Genomic DNA, 20,653 nt, shown 5'->3' on the forward strand with positions numbered 1-20,653 from the left:
ACATGCAGGGTTTGGTTTTCATTAGCTCAGGAATATGAAGGCAAGAAAAAGTTGGCAATTATTTTCTTAAGGAAAAGTAGCTGTGCTGTCCATTGTAACAAATATGGCTTGGTTCAAACACTTCCAGGACAGGCAGGTGGTATTACCATAACCAGAGGTGTCCTCTACAAACAGCAGTATACCTTAATGAAAATTCTAGAAAATCCAAGTGTTACCATGGGCAGGAAAAACTTTCCAAATGATCGGGGGTGAGCACTACCATCTAAACAGCTGAGGGCAAAGTTTCTTAGAAATTAGTGTCTGAGGAAACCCTGATGAAAGAATTCAATCATTAATTATAAAACCTACCTTGTTTCTGCAGTTAAAGTCAGAACATTATTTAGGTAGTCCCTCATCCAAGCAGACACAGCCAACACGCTGATGGACATTAACTGTGGGTAAAAAATTACAAATTGGTGACCAAGAAGTTATTCATCATGCTCTGCAGGACTTATAACAAAATATTGAGGATTTTATTTACATAATTATTATGATTTTTCCTAACGACCATTTACCACCTGTTGAAATTTACTTTTACTATAAATATCTGCCATTCTGTTTTGTAATTACATCATAGCCACTAAATAGAATGTCACTAAATAGGACACGGAGAGCTGAACTATTAGAAAGACCAGGACAGGAATTTCACAGAACAACTAAATTATCAAATGTACAAGATGAGCCTAAAATACATCATATGTAAAAGCAAGGAAGCAATAAAATACTACTGATGTCCAAAAAGTTACAGGCACTAACTTCAAAGGACTTCCACTGGCTAAAGTTAAACAATTTGGCCATCAAAATAATACATAATAATAACAACTGCAATGGTTAAAACATCCAATACACTAAAGTCTACGAATTCACAAAAATATTTAAACAAAACTCACTAAACAGCTTTGGAGGATATTAGATATTCAACTCATCATTCAGAAAACTGATAAGAATCCAATGTTTATTCAATTTTTCCCATACAAACTAGAGAAAGAATCAAAGACTTAATGAAAGTTTTTACAGAAGAATATCAGCTAATACGTACAGAAAGCAAGATAGAATATCACTATTTGACAAGCTTTTCTGAAATAATGGCTCTCTTGGCAAAGATCCTCAATGACTGCCAAAATTATCAGGTCAGTGGCTCTCAGTCCTGTCTGTACATCAGAATCACCCAGGACACTTAAAAAAATTGCTGAGCCCAAGTCAACCCTGAATAAATTCTTGGAAGTGGAGCCTGTGCATCAGAAGTGTGTAAAGGCTGCACAGATGTTCTAATAGGTAGTACAGGGCTGAGAGCTACTGCATTAAGTGAAAAGGGACTGATGGGGACTTTTTAAAAAATATTCATTGAATTTATTTATTGGCTGCGCCAGGTCTTAGTTGTGGCACACAGGATCTTTAGCTGTGGCTTGTAGGATCTAGTTCCCTGACCACAGATGGAACTCCATCTGTGTTAGTCTTAGCCACTGGACCACCAGCCCTGATGGGGACTTTTAGAATGGGGACATAAAATACCAGATGCCCTGATCAATCTTAACATCACAGAAAGAGACAACAGAGATAATATCTCCCAATGTGATGCAATCAGAAGTACTCAAAGATACTTTTGAGGTATTTTTACCAAAAAGTCAAACGTGAATCTAATCAAGCCTCAAGCTCTAACTATCAGTTTACAGGAAATACAAAGAACAGATTTAAACTTGTTAAATGCCACCATGGGCATGCAATCAACAAAATAAAAAATGTAAGAAATTTTACAGAACAAATGATCTGGTTTCTTTAATTAAAAAAGCTGGGTCATTTGTAGAGATGTGGACAGACCTTGAGTCTGTCATACAGAGTGAAATAAGTCAGAAAGAGAAAAACAAATAGCATATATTAATGCATATATATAGAAAAATAGTACAGTTGAACCTAGTTCCAGGGCAGGAACAGAGACAGATGTTGAGAATGGGCATGTGGACACAACAAGGGAAGGGGAGGGCAGGATGAATTGGGAGATCAGGTTTGACATAAATACACCACCATGTGTAAAACAGATAGCTAATGGGAAGCTGCCGTATAGCACAGGGAGCTCAGCTCAGTGCTCTGTGATGACCTAGAGGGGTAGGATGGTGGGGTGTGGAAGGCAGGCTCAAGAGGAAGGGGATATATGTATACTTACAGCTGATTCACTTTATTCTATAGCAGAAACTAATACAATATTGCAAAGCAATTATACTCCAATTAAAAAAAAAAGCTGGCAAGTGGAATAAAAAGATGGAAGGTGAAACTGTTTTAACTTAAAAGAGATTGTCCAAGGCCATGTTGACCTGGTTTGGATCCTGATTTAAATGAACCAACCACAAAGAACCATTTATGAGATGATGGGGGATATTTTAACATGACTGGGTATTTGAAAATATTAGGAAATTATTATTTAGTATTGTAGATATGACAATGGTATTACTTTTTTAAAAGAATCTTTATGTTTTAGAGATACATGATGAATGGTTTAAAAAACAATCATGATGCATGGGAGTTAAGTGGGAAGTGGAGATTGTGTGCATAAATGGGGATTAATTATACTGTGCTCTCTACTTCTGTGTGTTTTAAATTGTCCATAATTAAAAAAAACAAAATTAAACAGCTACTATCTAGAATATGTTCAAAATGAGTCTTCCTGGGAGGTTTTTCTAAGAGCTGAAGGTTAAGCCTAAGTTCTAAAGGTCTTTCAGAAAATTTTCTCAAATGTGCCTTACCTTAAGTGCAATACAGTGAATTTCAGCTTAATTTGATTTTTAATAGTTTCTGGCATCTTAATGAACATTAAGTACCATTATGTTAGAAGTTTTCTTTAAATGCTGAAATAATGAACATACAAGACAGGAATGAGTCTTTACTGACTCAAAGAGTGGCCATAAAACATGCTTTCTCAATAAAGGCTCCCAGGTAAGCATGACACCTGGAGCTCTGTGACCTCTTGTTCAGTGAAACATAGTCACCTGCCTGGAAAATCAACTGGTAACCTTATGTTGTCTTCATTTAGCTGCAAATATAGTAGATTCCCCCCTTATCCAAAGAGGATATCTTCTAAGAAATCCAGTGGGTGCCTGAAACCACAGAGTGTCTCAAATCCTGTATGTACTAATGGGCGAGTAGCAAATGCAGCACGGCTACGTGGACAAAGGGATGAGCCACATCCTAGACCTGACAGTGGGAGGTTTCATCCTGCTTCTCAGGACCACATAAAACTTATGAATTGTTGATTTCTGGAATTTTCCATCTAATATTTTAGGACCACAGTTGACCATGTCTGACTGAAACTACAGAAAATGAAACCGAGGGTAAGGGGAACTACTTCATTTACCTAGCACCAACCATCTGCCTTGTATTCTCTGTATCAGAGTCTCAGACCCAAAAAATGTATAAAAGTAGCAAGATCCCAGCCTCTGTGGAGCTTCTAGATAATTACAGTGTAAAATGTGACATGAAAACCTGTTCAAGGTCTTGCAGATTCTGAATGGTAGAGCTGGATTCAAATCCAGGCCTTCATCTCTGAAGCTTCAGAGTTAGTCACTAACTACCTTCCAAATGCAGAAAGAAGCATTATGCTCCACAAACGGGAGGAGCTTCAATAGCATGGAGGGTTTCTTTTTCAAAAGGGGTGGGGAGCAGGGAGTAGCACGAGGATCATCTGTCTGTAATGCCCAGGCTCAGTCTGAGCATCCGAACAACATTCTTTGCTGAATGAAGGCTCAGGGCTCAATGGCCTAAAACAGGTTAAGAACCTCTGGACCACAGCTCAGAGGAGAATGAGGCCAGTTATTACCATCCTCAAAAATGCCTTGTATGGGTTTCCCAGGTGGCTCAGTGGTAAAGAATCCACATGCCAATGCAGGAGACACAAGAGACTCGGGTGCAAGCCCTGCATTGGGAAGATCCCCTGGAGTAGGAAATGGCAACCCACTCGAGTATTCTTGTCTGGAGGAGCCTGGCAGGCTATAGTCCAGGCTGTCACAATGAGTGGGACATGACTGAGTGACTGAGCACATACAGGCCCACTTGTGAACACACACACATTACCACCCTCATCCCTGTTGGGAGTGAAGAACAGATTGTAAACCTAATAAAAGTTCCCCAGGGGCTCTGTCACAGTGTATTAACTGTGCTTATAGCTCCTGCAAACTTGATGCTTTAACATCTGTTCTACATGCTCATGCTGGACACATCTTGGTCTGGACAAACCGATAATATGCCTGAGTCACCTTGCCTTGGCCACCTTCTACCTGACCTTAGGAGGAGTCCTTCTCCAAGGGACATAGCTTTCATTTTTAAATACAAACCAACCAATCCAGAGTGCACACTCCCAACCACTCCTTTATCGAGCTCTTTCATTCCAGGCCACTCTACACCTGCCCAAATCACCACAAGGTCCATGTGCCAGACAACTAGGGAGAAAGGCTGCTGAAAGTATTCAAATTAGCCAATCCGAAACCTATTTACCCTGCCTTGCCAGTTCCTTCTTGAAGAAGCCCCAGTAAAAGTACTTGCCCAGTGCCCTTCTCTCCCTGCCTCGTGATGGACCCCATGCTTCCCCTCTTGGCCCACCATGAGGAGAACTGTACTCTGTCACTTGGGATCTTCAAGTATAACACACAACGTTTTCAATGACAGTTATCTTCTGATCTGTTGACCCTGAAGTGAAGTAAAATGAAGTGAAAGTCTCTTAGTCGTGTCTGACTCTTTGCAACCTCATAGACTGTAGCCTGCCAGGCTCCACTGTCCATGAAATCCTCCAGGCCAGAATACTGGAGTGGGTAGCCGTTCCCTTCTCCAGGGGATCTTCCCAGCCCAGGGATCAAATCCAAGTCTCCTGCATTACAGGTGGATTCTTTACCAGCTGAGCTACCAGAGAAGCCATTTTCAATGACAGTTACCTTCTGATCTATTGGCTTTACCAGTCCTCAATAATCACAGAACCTATTACAACACACAGAGCTAGCAGGGGACCATAAACCATTTGATTAAATCTGAGGCTAAATGGTCTTCCTCTACTTGGCTATATGTGGGTGTTCAAATAACTTATATGTTTAAGGAGGTCAGGAAATTCTACCATTGTGCCATTTTATTTATTCACCTTAATTCTTTGGCAGTTATTAATAATCCTCTCTTCTACCATCTTCAGAATAATAACTGATACTGATTTCTCCATGTTTTAATTTCTCACAGTCTATTGAGCCAATTTTCAATTATCATAGCTCTAAGACAGCTATTAGGGCTTGTGGCTCAGACAGTAAGGAATCTGCCTACAATTCAAGAGACCTGGGTTTGATCCCTGGTCAGGAAAATCCCCTAGAGAAGGGAATGGATACCCACTCTATTATTCTTGCCTGGAGAATTCCATGTACAGAGACCACAGTCCGTGGGGTCACAAAGAATAGGACATGACTAAGCAACTAACACTTTTACTTTCAAGAGAAGTAGCAATAAATTATCAGATTTTTCATTTTGTATAATATAGTATCAGTGGCTGTCATTATATAAACAGTACTTCCATTCATAACTTCCTTGGAGAAGGGAATGGCAACCCACTCCAGTATCCTTGCCTGGAAAATCACATGGACAGGAGCCTGGTGGGCTGCAGTCCATGTGGTTGCAAAGAGTCGTGCATGACTGAGTGACTAACATCCATTCATAACAAAAATGTTTTTTCTAAAAACAGCATATTCAAAAACATTTCTAATATGGTAGAATGGTTAAAAGCATGGTTCTGAAGTGATTCTTTCTTTCAAAAAATATATATTGATCAGCTGCTCTCTGTCAGGCACCGTGCAATGAACTGGAGATATGTTGATTGGCAATAGCAGGCACCCTCTCAAATCTATGTTGAAATTTTATACTAAGTGAAGAGTTCACATGTTAGTCAACTCATGAGAGACATAAACGTGTAACTGTAAACTGTAATTAAGTAAGAGGAAGGAATAATATGAGTTACTGTAGAAACTCATTTTAGGGTGGCTGACCTAGTCCATGGGGTCAAAGGGCCTTCTCCAGACAGCTAAGATCTAAAGGATAATTATCAAGTTCATTAGGGAAAGGGAGGCTGAAAAGAACATTCCAGTCAGAAAGAACAGCAAGAGTCCCAGAGTGGAAGGCAGCAGGATATGTTCAAGGAAGGGAGACCGGCACAGGGCAGGCATGAAAAGCCAGACAGGGGCCAGATCACGGGTCCTAGAGGTCACTGTTTGTACGTCATGTGATGACAATGACCATGTGATGCCATTGAATCCAAAAGTCTTGGTTTGAATTTGAGTTCAGCTCTGCTCCTTTCCATCTTCATGACTTTGGGTGTGTCACTTAACCTTTCCTAAGCTTCAGTTTCCTCCCATATAAAACATTATAATAGCAAGTCCGACTTCATAGAGGATTCCAGGGATGAAAAAAGAGCAGGATTCTTTTACATACTATCTATTACTATCTCAAGCCACTTTTGACCTCAGGGCTTTCTCTTAATCTTTCTCAGTTTAGGAGACAACTCCTCAGTTCAGTTCAGTTCAGTCACTCAGTCATGTCCGACTCTTTGCGACCCATGAATCGCAGCACGCCAGGCCTCCCTGTCCATCACCAACTCCTGGAGTTCACTCAGACTCACATCCATCAAGTCAGTGATGCCATCCAGCCATCTCATCCTCTGTCGTCCCCTTCTCCTCCTGCCCCCAATCCCTCCCAGCATCGGAGTCTTTTCCAATGAGTCAACTCTTCACATGAGGTGGCCAAAGTACTGGAGTTTCAGCTTTAGCATCCTAAATCAGTTCAAAAATGGAATCTTCCGCTATGTGAAGGTCTAACAAATGGAGGAAAAAGGCAGACTTTTCCATCTACTTAACTAGAACCATCTACTGAAATAGAACCATCTACTGAACTTCCACAGCCATTCTTGGTTCTGACATCTCTAAAACTGAACTCGTCTTCATTCTTCTGGAAACCTGTATGTCCCTCCCACTGTTCTTCCTTTCTCAGTAAATGGTATGATCAATGCTTCAATCACAGTCACTGGCACCTTGGCAGGCAGCCTGAACCTCTCCCTCTTCCTCAGTCTACATCTCATTACTTTCAAGTCCTGCAGATTGTTCCTGCAACACGCCTCGTGAATTCCTCCCCCTTTCCTGCCACTTCCGGCTAGTCCAGGCCCTCAACCTCTTGCCAGGCAATTATAATCCTCTTACAATAGGACTCTCCAGTTCATGGATTTCACCTCAAATTCACCCTTCAGTTAGCTTTATAAAATGCAAATCAAGTTCTTCTGCTTATAAACCTCTAATAGCTGCCCCTTATGGCTCCTTGCCATCGCTCACTTCTACTTCCTCCAGCTCTCTCCTAGAGAATAAGTTTAAATTCTGCAGCAGACACACGGGGCCCTCTCCAGTTACCCTTTGACCTCTTCCTTCAACTTATTTCCTGCCAGCTCCTTCCCACACACATTCTGTCCTCGTATGACCAAAGTCCAGCTTCTGCTTCTCTGATATGTACCACTGCAGACCTCCTGAACCTATGTCTTTGTCCCTGTTGTTTCCTCTGCCTAAAATGCAATTCTGCTCCAGCCTGTCCATCTCAGGAGCAGAACAACCTTATCCTTAAAGACCAGCTCAAACATGAAGCTTTTCTCCCAGCTCCCTCCTTACCCAGAGTCAGTGTTCTTGTCTAGACTTCAGAGCACTGATCTACTGTTGCCTTACCCACCCATCTCATCCACTAGAGGTCACAGACCACTGCCTCTAGCTTCCTCTCACAATAGAGTACCAGGCCCAGTAGTGAGACCTGCTACATGTTAGATGAATGAATGAGAACATAATTAAAGGAAGATGATTTCAACTTGTCAGATAAGCTAACTAATGGAGAAGCTCAGCAAAATCAGGAGATGCTTTAAGTAGAACCGAGCTTTCTATCACTGGAAGTTTTCCAGTAGAGAGACGCTTGCCACATTACATGATCAAAGATTTATATATCAGGTCAGAAGCTGGCTTAAGTGTTCTCAAAAGTCCTTTAAACTGCAAACGTCATATTCTACTTGGCTCAACTGCTTTCTATCACTGTAGTTATCCAAGTGTCACAACTGTGCATAGAGTTATCAGGCAAAATAAATAATACCAGCACAAGCTTGATCTCATAGCAAGCAAGCAATTCTGAAAAGAAGCTGCTTTTTATTGACATTATTTCCAGCCATGTTAAGTGTATGAGAACAGTTCAATTCTTGGAACGATTTTACTCACTAGGGTTGAGAAAATAATAATGGTAACAATGAATACAGTATATATTATAGCAAGAAACCAAGCTAAAATGAGATTCGGTCACCTCAGTATCTAATCCTGATGTTATTAAATCCAGAAGGACAAATTATGCAAGTAATTTAGGACTCCTTACTAATAATGCTATTGTCCACTAATTTTCCAACTTAAAATAATTCTTCAACTGCCATTCATGATGACTAATTAGTGCATTGTAGTTATCACATGTAGCAAGGTTCATAGCTCCTTACATCTTCTCCAATATAGAAAAATATTACCTGTAGTTCAAGGAATATTTAGAAAATAACACGAATATTACTTTTTTAAGATTTTTTAATGTGAATAATTTTCACAGTCTTTATTGAATTTGTTACCATATTGCTTCTGTTTTCTGTTTTGTTTTTTTTGGCCACAATGCATGTGGGAGTTAGCTCCCTGACCAAGGATCCAGCCTGCACCCTGCACATCGAAGGCAAAGTCTTAACCATTGGACCGCCAGGAAAGTCCTCACAAATATTACTCTAAAGAAATATATTTAATGTACTACTTGGCAGGTCCTTTGCCACCTTCTGTCTTGCAAAAACATTTAGAAAATGTGAGCTCTCAACAAATATTTATAAAAATGAAATGTGCTATGTTGCTGATACATTCTGGCTTTGCTTGAATCTAATCATGTAAAAAATGAAAATCAGGTTTTCTAAATCAGAATTTATTATGAAATGTATATGTATAGTTTCCACCAAATAGTAAGGTCACAGTCAAAAAACAGCCATTTTCATCCTTCAGCTGTCTGACACACATAATATATAATCTCATATAAGGTGACAGTAACACCAGTCATTTCTGCTCCAGGCTGACAGATGTCTAAAGCCTCCTACCTAAACTTCTCTTTTTATGTCAAATCTGTTAGCAGAGAGCAGAATTGGGAATAGAGACCAGGAACTTAGTTACATTTCTGTCTCTACAGAGAACTTGGACAAGTAATTCAAACTTTTAGAAACTCTGTTCGCTCATGTTGAAAATGAAGAAATTGAACTAGGTGCTCTTAAAATTCCCTTTTTTTCTTAAAAAACAAAAAGACTCTAACTGTTATTTATTAAAATGTAAAGGTAAATCAATTTTTGATAATTTGGAAGCTGGTAGCCCAAGGCAAGGACTTCCCAGGAACATGCCCATTTCATGTTTCCAGGCCTGCTCCCCTCTGCTTTTTAATCAGTTCACGCCTCAACCAGCTTCCCTTCTAGCGCTGGGGGCAGCAGCAGAAAAGAGCAAACAGATAAGACTGTTGGTAAATGCTGTGAAAGAGTAGGCATTGTAAATGATGGCTGAAATGAGTTCCGGAGATTACTTGTGGGCATCATTTAAGCATGAACATCTGCTAATTAGGCCTGAATAAATCAATAGCACCTTGGAACTGTGCTGACTAATAGTTTCTATAGATCATGTTGCCCTGCAGACAGGTGACCATACATCCTGCTCTGACCAGGATGGCTCCGCTTTGAATCCCTGTTATCCTGGCATCATTATCAAGAGAGACGATCCCTTTAACTTAACTATCAAACTTGGCCTGATTTCCACAATAAGTGAACCGGTTACTCCATAGACACTGCAGGTCAAAGAAAGGGGAATGGCCTTGTTCTACACCATGGTTTCTTCAGAGACATAACTGTGACTGTTCTGAGTGGAGATGATGAGTGAGGGGCCTATGAGTCCAGTTGGCAGCAAGACTGTGCCCCAAAGAAACCTCCACGCCCTTCTCCTTGAAACGCTTCCTTAAGAAGCATGCAGTGGCCTGTCTTTGCTCAGCTCAGCCAACTGCATTAAAAAAAATTGTATTAGCTTTGCCCCTGAGACTAAAGTTTATTTAATGTTTATTTTTAAAAAGCACTGACATTTCTTGGAGGGCTCCCCACTATTCCTTAGGAAGAGTTAAAGTAAACTGGAATGCCTTTCATAGTATAAAGCTGGGCGGATGGCGAGGGGGATGGCATCAATTTTAAAAGTAGTATTTTCATATGACCATATAAATGCTGTGTGAATGCAAACACCCACTTGCCAAGAACCTCTTTAGGGTCTTCATGGGTCAAACACCTAAGATTCACTACAGAGAGCTGGAGAAAAAGAAGCCAAACATAAAGCCTTCTGTTTTTTTCATCTAGCTTGTATGGATCCCAAAAGTGTGAACCAGATTTCCTGTCTACTTTTTAGGCTTTCTTTTATAAGCTTTTTTTCATATTTCACCAAGAGTAGTTCCTCTCTCTTGCTACTATCTTTGGTAATGGTAACAATGGCTCCTATCTGCTGGTGAGAAAAGAGACTTTAATACAGATGGGATATTATACTTATAGAAAATAATAAACAAACTTGTGAGGAATGTTGTGTTCACCAATTTCAGGAATTTCCAAAAAGAACATATGCATTCATATTTCCAATAGCAGAAAATTATCGTCTAAGAATGGCAAACACTCATACGATAAAGCCACAGAACTTGTCTTTAAAATGGAGGAAAGCTTTCATTTATGAAATAATATGTCATTTAGAAAGGAAAAGTGTGATACATTTGAGGTTAAAATAACCCATTTCCTTGCTCCATCGTGGCCAGAACGTGAATCATGGTCTCAAAAGAGCTCTTCGGGCAGTTTGTTCACATTCCCTCTGTCTCATGTGCTCTTCCCCATTACAAACCCACAAAACTCATGACAAACCTCAGGGGCCCAGATCTTTCTGCCCACCCCAATACAGCGGAACCAGTCTCATGCTTCTTTAAGTAAAAGAGCCACTCAACAGATGGTAAATCAAGGTGACCGGATACATAGCAATGAATGAATGTGGTGCAATTGTGATCCTGAATACTCTGTGAATTGCTTCCTCTTAGACGGGTCTATCTATACCTCCCACTTAACAATTAAATATGCAAGATATAATTTTACTGAAACAAATCAGCTTGATATCCAACTCCCGGAACACAAAACCAAAATTGTATAGGTCCTCAGTGTTTTTCCAAATAAATTTATTTTTCTTTCCTTAAAATTCTTGTTTGGTAGAGAAGAGGAGAAGATATCAGTATAGTAGAAGTGAATAGCGGAAAAGTCTACATTAAGTGCTAGTCTATGTTTATTGCTTCCCTGGCGGCTCAGCAGTAAAGAATCTGCCTGCCAATGCAGGAGACTTGGGTTTGATGCCTGAGTTGGGAAGATCCTCTGGAGAAGGAAATGGCAACCCACTCCAGTATTCTTGCCTGGGAGATCCCATGGACAGAGGAACCTGGTGGGCTATAGTCCACACGGTCGCAAAAAGTCGGGCACAACTTAGCGACCAAAACAAGAAATGCTATGTGAAAAGTAAAAGGATATAGCTTTTGATCCCAAAGGTAACAACAGCAGTTATCTCAATCCCACAAAACCAGACACCAGAACAATCATTCTCTCTATCCTCATGATAAACTCAAGTTCATGCCACACTGGTTTGTTCTGCTTTTAATTTCAAAAGAACTAAAAGCAAGGATTAAAGCCTTGCTCCTCCAAGTTCGGCACTCAGACCAGAGGCAATGGCATCACAGAGGGGCTTTTAGGAATGCAGGCTCTCAGGCCCAACCCCAGAGGTACCATATCAGAATCTGCATTTTAATAAGATGCCCAGGTGATTTGTAGGCACGTGGAGGTTGAGAAGCACTGCTGTGGAGGACTTGGAATGAGCAGGTGGACAGCTAATCCCTTCCTACTGAAGATGTTTACTTCTCTGCTGCAAATAAATTCACCACCAATCCCAACAGTAAAACTTTTGCTGCGCTTAAAGAAAAAAAAAAAAAAAAAGACTTTGAATCTGCTCTGCTAACTTACTAACAAGTGAATGAACTTCTCTGAGTAACATCTCTTTACTACTCCCTCCACTTCCATTTTTCATGGCTATTATGAGAATTAGATGAGAAATTAGCCTCAGGATGTCCAGGAATGTTCCCGGCACAAGGAATAAAACTGCTTCTCATTCAATAAAGAAATATAGGATCTGCAAACATTGCTTTATCATTGAAAGAATGACATCAATGTTCCCAAAGTTAGTGTATATGTTTCATACAGCTCCAACAAAACTCCCAACAGATATTTTTAATTGTACAAAACAATCTTAAAGTCCATATGGAAAAAGAAACCTTAACCAAGATAAGAAAGGCAGGTGCTTTAAGAGAACACAAGAACAATATATATATATATATATATATATATATATATATATACATATATATATATATATAATTCAAGAGAAAAATTCTACTGAAAACATACAAAACTCTATTTATATAAAATGATTTGTTTATATAAAGTGATGCTCAAGCTTACTGCTAGTGGAGGAGGAAAAACAATAAAGTAACAGTGAAATAACATTTTAAACTTTTCAGATTGGTGGAAGTCAAAAGGTGTCATAATACCAACAAGATGGCAGCAAATAGTTGTGTACCTATAATGGAGTATATGGGTACTTTTATTTCTAGGAGATGGATTCCCAGGACAGAATTACTAGATCAAAGGAATGCAGGAGTGGTAGAAACAGTAGTAGTATTAATCATAACAATAACAGTTACTACTATTACTACTACAATGACTATTACTAATACAATGATTCCTTTGACTCAACTGGTAATCTTATTACAGTAAACTATTACGGAGCATCATTATGTAGTAGTAGTAACAACTGCAGGTACTACAACTATTATTGCTACTGCTACTACATCGATGGCTCTTATTAAGTAGCACCGTCCAAGTACTTTATGTATATCAACTCTAATCCTTCCAACAACTCTAAAATATAGGAACTACCATTCCTATTTCACTGACTAGGAAACTGAGACACTAAATATGCCTGGCAAACATAGTAAGAACTACATAAATATCAGCTATTTGGTTGTCATCATTACATATCCTCTCACATAGCAATCCCACTCCTGCAACTCTAGCCAAATGAGAAAAAAACAGCCTAATAAAAAATAGCAAATATGTACCTGAATGGGTATATGTGGACAGGTATGAGAAAAGATATTTTCTCATGAAATAAAGAAAAATACTGAGGTATGCACACTAGGCAATTAGCACATATTATTCTGGTGGCAGAGAGATGATATTTGGAGAACAGAAGGGCTAGAGAAAGGGGGAAGCAATTTCAATAAATCAAAACATGCACAAGGAAAGTGAGAGTGTTGAAGGACCAGATAACAACAAAGAAATAACATTCTACATTCTTTGGGGACACAAAGAGCCGTGGAGGAGTTTAAGGAATAGGTGTTTTAAATTTCATTACTCAGAAGGGCAATATTTTTGTTAAATGATTTGAATCTCCCCAACACATACACAAGATACAAATTATTGAGAAAATTGCCAAAAAAATTATTCTTTGTTGAATAAAAAACGCCCTAGTAATTCCAAGGTTCAAACACAGTGCTCATCCAAGTAAAGGCCCTGTCTAGGGGCAAGAGAGCCAAGTTCTGCTCCTGGCACTGTCACCAATGGGCTATTTGACCTTTGGCAAGTCACTAACCTACATTTATTTTTCTCATACCCAAAGTAAGGAAGTTCAACAGATCATCTTTAAATTCCCTTTTAGTTATAAAAATGTGATGATTCTGTAATTAAAAACCATAAAGTAGAAAAGTGAAAAACTAGTAAACAGAAGTAACCGTTATTGCACATTTTAGAGACACAGTGTTAGAGATCTTAATACTTTATAGGTAAGCAGATAATTTAATGACCCACTTAAATATGTACATTTTTAGAATTAAAAACTGCAATAAGATCAATTAGGTATTTTACATTTCCAGGTGGCAAATATGCTTTAATTTTCATGTTGAGAAAAAAAACGTTACCTGTTTTGATATCTTTCCGATTACTTGCAGAATTAAGGCTTAATTTGTCACCTTAAAATGGAACCATCCATAAGTTCAACCAAAATGTCATCCTCTAGAGACCATATGTCATAACCGAATGCAAAAAAGCTGCTCAAGCCCAGCAGGTCAGCCAAATAAACACATTACTCATTAAAAATTCCAACAGAACATTCTGAATATAAATTACTAATAGAATACAAATTTGGCACACACAAAAAAGTATCTGCTTAAGCATGACAGCTTCTGAAATCAACACTTTTAATTTTTATAGTTTCCTCATAAGTTTTGTAAATAACAATGTGATTATTAATAACACTTAATGAACATTTACGCCTGGCTGCAAAGCATAAAAAGTCACTAACTCAAAAGGCATAAAGATTTCCATGAGCTTGTTAAATTTTATGTATTTTATTTCCTTAAATGGTTATGGGATTTTCCAAAAGCATACACAAAATTCCTTAAAACTTTGCCAACTTAGAAACAGTTACATGAAAACCACCTTTTCAGACTATAAGGAATCTCCTAGAAAACTCTACGCAGTCTCTTAATAGGATATCTGGGTATGAATTCCTACAACCGAAAAAAAATAGTAAGACTTCTTGCTCCAACCAAATTTTATAGGATGACGTAAGGAAACAATTTATGGCTTGCACGGTTATCTGAAATTCCTGAAAACAAGCAGTTCCCTAAGTAGTATGTCAAAATTTTCTTATCTACAAGCACAAGCACGTGCATTTATTTATATCCCTAGATTAACTTCAAGTCTAATTTTACTGCCACTAGTATCCAGGGGTGGATTTCTTTTTTCTAATTACAAATGGAACTTGAGCTAGATCAAAGGCATTTAAAGGTCAAAATATACTTCTGCGAAAAATACAGGGTGTGATCGCATGTAATTAATTAATGCTTAGCCATGCCCTTTGGCGCTTTATGTGGTGGCTGCAGGAAGCCGAGTCCAGCCGTCCCCACCTGTTGGTGCAAGTGGGCTGCTTGACTTACCCAGAAGAGCAGATTGAGCGCGTAGAGCAGGCAGCGCAAGCACTTCACAGAATCTTCTCTCGCCATCGTGAGCCCCAAGAGAGAGAAGCCCCATCCTTTCAACACATCCTACCCCGACGGGCTAAACAGCAGCGATCTGCAGAGGGCGGGGGAGAACAGGAGACTCCTAACCACCGCGCTCCCCAACCCCCGCCCATCTCTCCTCTGTCAGCCCTCAGCCCGGTCCAGGGTCTGGTCCGAAGCCTATCTCATTCTAGACATCGTTTCATGGCAAATCACTTGTTAAAGTTATAATAGTAACCTAAACTTCCCAAAGTTCCAAACTGGCTTCAGATAACACCTGCTGGGGAAGAGAAAAGATCGTCTCCCTAGATGAATGAATGCGCGCACTACATTTGCGTTCTCAGGAGACACGCGGCGGTGTCCTCTGCATTCTGATGAGACGCTCTTTAAAATCTCCCTCAATCCACACCGCTCCTCTGGGACAGCTCTGCTCCGAGCGGTCCCGAAGGTTGGAAAGCACACCACCACCCCCGGAGATGTCACAAATGCCGCCCGAGACATCGAAGGTGCGAGTGCCCCTCTCACTGGGACAGTTCCTGCGCCCCCCACCTCCGCAGCCCCTTCCGCATCCCGCAGCTCCGGTGTGAACACGGGCCACTGGAGGGGGCGCAGCGCTGAGCTGGGATTCCGCCCGGCGACTAGGGTTTCTCTGGGAGAATGTGAGAAATGATGTTTCGGCCCCGGAATGATGGATTAGTCGGGGGCGGGGGGCGGGGAGGGGCGCAGGGGAATTAGGGCCGGTGCAGCTGTGCAGACGCCGGCTTAGTCATTCATGTCCCCCCCTCCCCCGGCCCCGACCCGGGTCCCGGCCGCGACCCCGCGCTCCCAGCCGCCGGAGGAGCACAAAGCCCAGCGCGGTCAGCGGCCCCACCACCCCGGCGCGCGCCCCCGGCAGGGCGCGCGGGGAAGCGCGGGCGGCTGGGAGCCCCGGAGCCAGCCTCTAAGTAGTTTAGCACACAGCGCCCGCGGGCTGGCGGGACAGCGGGCAGGAAGGACGAGAGACGCGCGGCCACTCACCGTCCGCGCTGGGCTCCGCGCCCCGATCCCGCCGGGGGACAGTCTGGGAAGCGCGGCGGGGGCTCATCGGGGCAGGGGTGCTCCTCCCGGACAGCCGCAGGGCTGCATTGGCTCAAACTGGAGACGCTGCCTTCTCTTCCTCTCCCCCCGTCCCCCCCGCCGCCGTCGCCGCCTCCTGGGAAAAAGGAAAAAAAAAAAAAGTCCTGGGCAGCAGTTGCTGGAAAGTCTCTGCTAAGCCACCTCCCAGCGCCGCTGTCCCTCCCAAGTCCACGCCAAGTCCGGACGAGGCAGCGGCGGCGGCCAGGGCCAGCTGCACGCACTCTCGGCGCATGCTCGGGCCGCCGGCCGCCCGGCCGCGAGCCTAGTGGCTGTTTCTTGTCCCCTAGCCAGTCGCGAGCCCCTCGAAGGGACGCCTCACCTTTACGCGGGCCAGAGAAAGCTAAAGCCTAGGCGCTTTGAAAACGTTCGCGCAGCAAGCCCCTTTAAAATGGTGGTGTCGGAGGAGGGGAGGCTGGGTTATAGCCATAGGGAAACAGGCTTTTATTATATGAAAATATTTGTGTTTGAGAAGGGGGGTGGAGTGGCCCAGCTTAGTTCCTGCAATGAGAAACTAGTTTTCACAACCTTTCGAGAGCCACCTCCTGTGATTTGTCACTAAGGTGGTGCCCTCTACTCCTTCTTATTGCTTTGTTGCCCTCCCTGAGTTTAAAAAAAAAAAAAAGAAAGAAAACAGTTCTTTCCCACTTGCATAATGCACTCAGAGCATTTACTTACACCCCAGGGTAGGCATGTGGAGGTCTGACACCCGGAATAGGAAGAATGCCTTTAACCCTTTCACAAGTAGCCCAAATTTTCCAAAGGTTTCTCGCAATAAGATTGAGTTTTAACTGGGTGGTTTATCTTGAATTGTGTACAGTAGTGATGGGTTTTGAATTTTTTTTTAACTAGAAATTTAGGAAATCTTACTAGGGGAAACTGTACTTCCAAACGTGCCTTCTCCTTTGAAAGTTAAGAAATTTCACATGTAAAATACTATCTAATTTTGATGTTTTATGCTTTGTAGTTCACATTTCTGATGACTTCTGTGCACATTGTGTGGCAAATAAAGTTTCACTAACAAATATGAATTACCTAAAAATATAAGCAGTATCTTTGAAGAAACCTAATAATAGGAGTCCTCCTTAAATTTTCTTCAGAGTAGACATGGAGTAAAATGGAGTCCTACGTCCCTCATTGCCTGTCTAGCATCAATTGCTACATGACCAGGGTAATGAAGAGACACACATTGTCATTTGGATAGAAGTAAAATTAAGACCCAAAGAGAATTTGAGTGTCCTGGGTTATGGGAGGAAAAGTCTTGGCAAGCAAGTGGCTAAGCTGAGTGTAAGGCAGCAAGCTTCAAAGAGCACAAAGACAGCCATACACTCCAAACACCAAGAAAATGTCCAGTCACCCATCAGATGAGGCTAAGTCTGGCCACAAAGTATCTTCTGGAATCACAGCGAGGAGCAAAGCAACCCTCTTTGATCCTCAGTTACTGCTCAAATTGGGATGTATACAAGTTCCAAGCAGAGGGCCTGGAACCACCCGCCATCTGAATGCTGTTGATGCCACGCATTCCTCTGAGTGACAGAAATATCCCCACCACGAGGGGAGTCTATGACTGCCACTAAAAATGATGGAAAGAGTGCCAGTCACTCCCAAGTCCCTGAACAGAGATACTCTTCTCTTTCTAGAAAGCAGGAAAAGTATCTTTCAGATTCATCAATCTGGGCTTCCCTGGTGGTCCAGTTGTTAAGAATCTGCCTGCCAATGCAGAGGACAGGGGTTTGATCTCTGGTTCTGGAACTAAGGACTTCCCTGGTGGCTCAGATGGTAAAGCGTGTTGCTTACGATGCAGGAGACCTGGGTTTGATCCCTGGGTCGGGAAGATCCTCTGGAGAAGGAAATGGCAACCCACTCCAGTACTCTTGCCTGGAAAATCCCATGGACAGAGGAGCATGGTGGGCTACAGTCCACTGAGTTGCAAAGAGTTGGACATAACTGAGCAACTTCACTTCACTTCACTTCTGGAACTAAGATCCCACATGCCCCAGAGCAACTAAGCCTAAGCACTATAACTACTGAGACCGCTGTCTGGAGCCCACACACCACAGCTAGAGAGTAGCCCCCCTTCTCCTCAACCGGAGAAAGCCTAAGTGCAGAAACGAAGACCCACCACAGCCAAAAAACAAAATAAATAAAATCTTTTAAAAAAATATCTTAAACCTATAAAGGGCTCCAGAATAATAAAATTTTAGAGGAAGATGATTTAGAAGTACATATCCCACCCTCACCTCCACCTGCTTTTAGTAAATGAGGAATATAGAGCCACGAGAAGCTTTAAAAGTTACACCTCTAATGAATCAGATTCCAAGCTAAAATCCAGAATCATATGCTCTAAGTAGTTCAGTGAGTCTCAAAATCGCTGTGTATTAGAACCACTGAGGTAGTTTTGGACAAACCCAAATACTCAGACTATAACCCACACTAATTAATTTGGAATCTCTGAAGATGTGGCCTGGTCATCCAGATTTTTCAAAGTTTGCAAGGTAATTTTAATCTGTAGCAAAGTTTGAAAACCCCTGAAGCTAACACTCTACAGATGCCTAAAAACTAGCAAAGGAGTTTCTTCAGGTTCAGCTGGATCAAATCCCTCACCATGAAATGATACCTGGGATTATTTCTATAAATTAAGAAGAAGACAGAGCTGCAATTCCTGTTCTAATATTCCTGAAGAATGGTTTATACAAGTCTATGGATCAACATCTCAGTAGAGGAGCCCTCACCATATTTGAGGCATTGCAGAACTGGTTAGTTTTAATAGCTTAAGTCTGACCATACCTGCCTATAACTGGTACCACTCAACTCTCATTCTGCCTTTTGGAATCCACAGCACAAGCAATCCTTCTCCCATCTGACAGTCATTCGACTCCTTGAGGGCAGCTGCTAGGCCCTCCCACTCCAAGTATTCTCTTCTCTGGGATCATAGAAGCACAGTAAGACTTGACAGCTGTGAAGCTGTCATTCTGTCAGCTCTACATTTTTCTCCGTGAGAATAGCTACAAGGGTAGAATAGAAAAATCCCCAGTGGGCATGATGGTTTGAACATAGAATAACACACGAATAAAGAGGTATGATCTGTTTCTTGCCCACCTGTGAAGTAGGAACCCAGTTTAATGGTTGCGTACGCTTCACTCAGTACCTTTGAGTGAAGGTACATATGGCACTTACAGTGCCATATGCTGAAGAGACTGAGGATAAGATGGGTCCCTGTACTTCCCCCTGGTAGCTCAGATGGCAAAGAATCCTCCTGTAATGCAGGAGACGCAAGTTTGATCCCCTAGAAAAGGAAAGGGCCACCCACTCTAGTATTCTTGCCTGGAGAACTCCATGGACAGAGGAACCTGGTGGGCCACAGTCTATGGGGTTGCAAAGAGTCAGACACAAATGAGTGACTAACTGTTTCACTGTCTGCCCTTCGAGAAAAGACAAAACTCTTCAGTGTGGAAAGCAATAGCAGTCACTATTTACAAGCAATCATATGTGTGTTGTTCCTAGCTCAGTTCAGTTCAGTTTAGTTGCTCGGTCATGTCCAACTCTTTGCGACACCATGGACTGCAGCACGCCAGGCTTCCCTGTCCATCATCAACTCCCAAAGCTTGTTCAAACTCATGTCCATAGAACTGATGATGCCATCAAACCATCTCATCTCGGAGGCGTCATCTCCTTCTCCTCCTGCCTTCAATCTTTCCCAGCATCGGGGTCTTTTCCAATGAGTCAGTTCTTTGCATTAGGTGGCCAAAGTATTGGAGCTTCAACATCAGTCCTTCCAATGAATATTCAGAACTGATTTCCTTTAGGATTGACTGGTTGGGTCTCCTTGCAGTTCAAGGGACTCTCAAAAGTCTCCTCCAACAACCAAAAGCGTCAATTCTTCAGCACTCAGACTTCTTTATGATACAATTCTCATATCCATCCATGACTACAGGAAAAACCATAGCTTTGACTAGATGAACCTTTGTTGGCAAAGTAGTGTCTCTGCTTTTTAATATGCTATCTAGGTTTGTCACAGCTTTTCTTCCAAGGAGCAAGTGTCTTTTAATTTCACGGCTGCAGTCACCATCTGCAGTGATTTTGGAGCCCAAGAAAATAAAGTCTGTCACCGTTTCCATTGTTTTCCCATCTATTTGCATGAAATGATGGGACCAGGTGCAGTTATCTTGAGTCCTAGAATTTTCTTAACAGTGCGAGAATTTCTTTGGTATAATTGTTCTGCAGTTTATGGGTCATCTGCTTGGCAGCTCTATGGTGGGGCTAATGGCGATCTCCTCCAAGAGGGTTTTGCCACATGCTACAT

General features: G+C 41.7%; 1 protein-coding gene across 2 annotated transcripts in view; it reads right to left on the reverse strand.

Annotated features, from left to right (window-relative positions):
• TSPAN12 (tetraspanin 12) overlaps positions 1-16,345 on the reverse strand; it is a 66,368-nt gene extending 50,023 nt beyond the window's left edge. Inside the window, exons 1-3 of one of the 2 annotated variants that reach the window (XM_061414526.1) lie at positions 16,255-16,345; positions 15,175-15,310; positions 349-431 (exon numbers count right to left, since the gene is read on the reverse strand). In XM_061414526.1, the coding sequence (XP_061270510.1) occupies positions 349-431; positions 15,175-15,240 (149 nt within the window). In that variant the 5' untranslated portion in view covers positions 15,241-15,310; positions 16,255-16,345. Of the gene's footprint in view, positions 1-348; positions 432-15,174; positions 15,311-15,786; positions 15,879-16,254 lie in introns of those variants that run through there. The other variant, XM_061414527.1, reaches the window with a different exon arrangement.
• Between the last annotated feature and the right edge of the window lie 4,308 nt (positions 16,346-20,653).

This window comes from Bos javanicus, chromosome 4 (genome assembly GCF_032452875.1).
Source record: "Bos javanicus breed banteng chromosome 4, ARS-OSU_banteng_1.0, whole genome shotgun sequence".
NCBI lineage: Eukaryota > Metazoa > Chordata > Mammalia > Artiodactyla > Bovidae > Bos > Bos javanicus.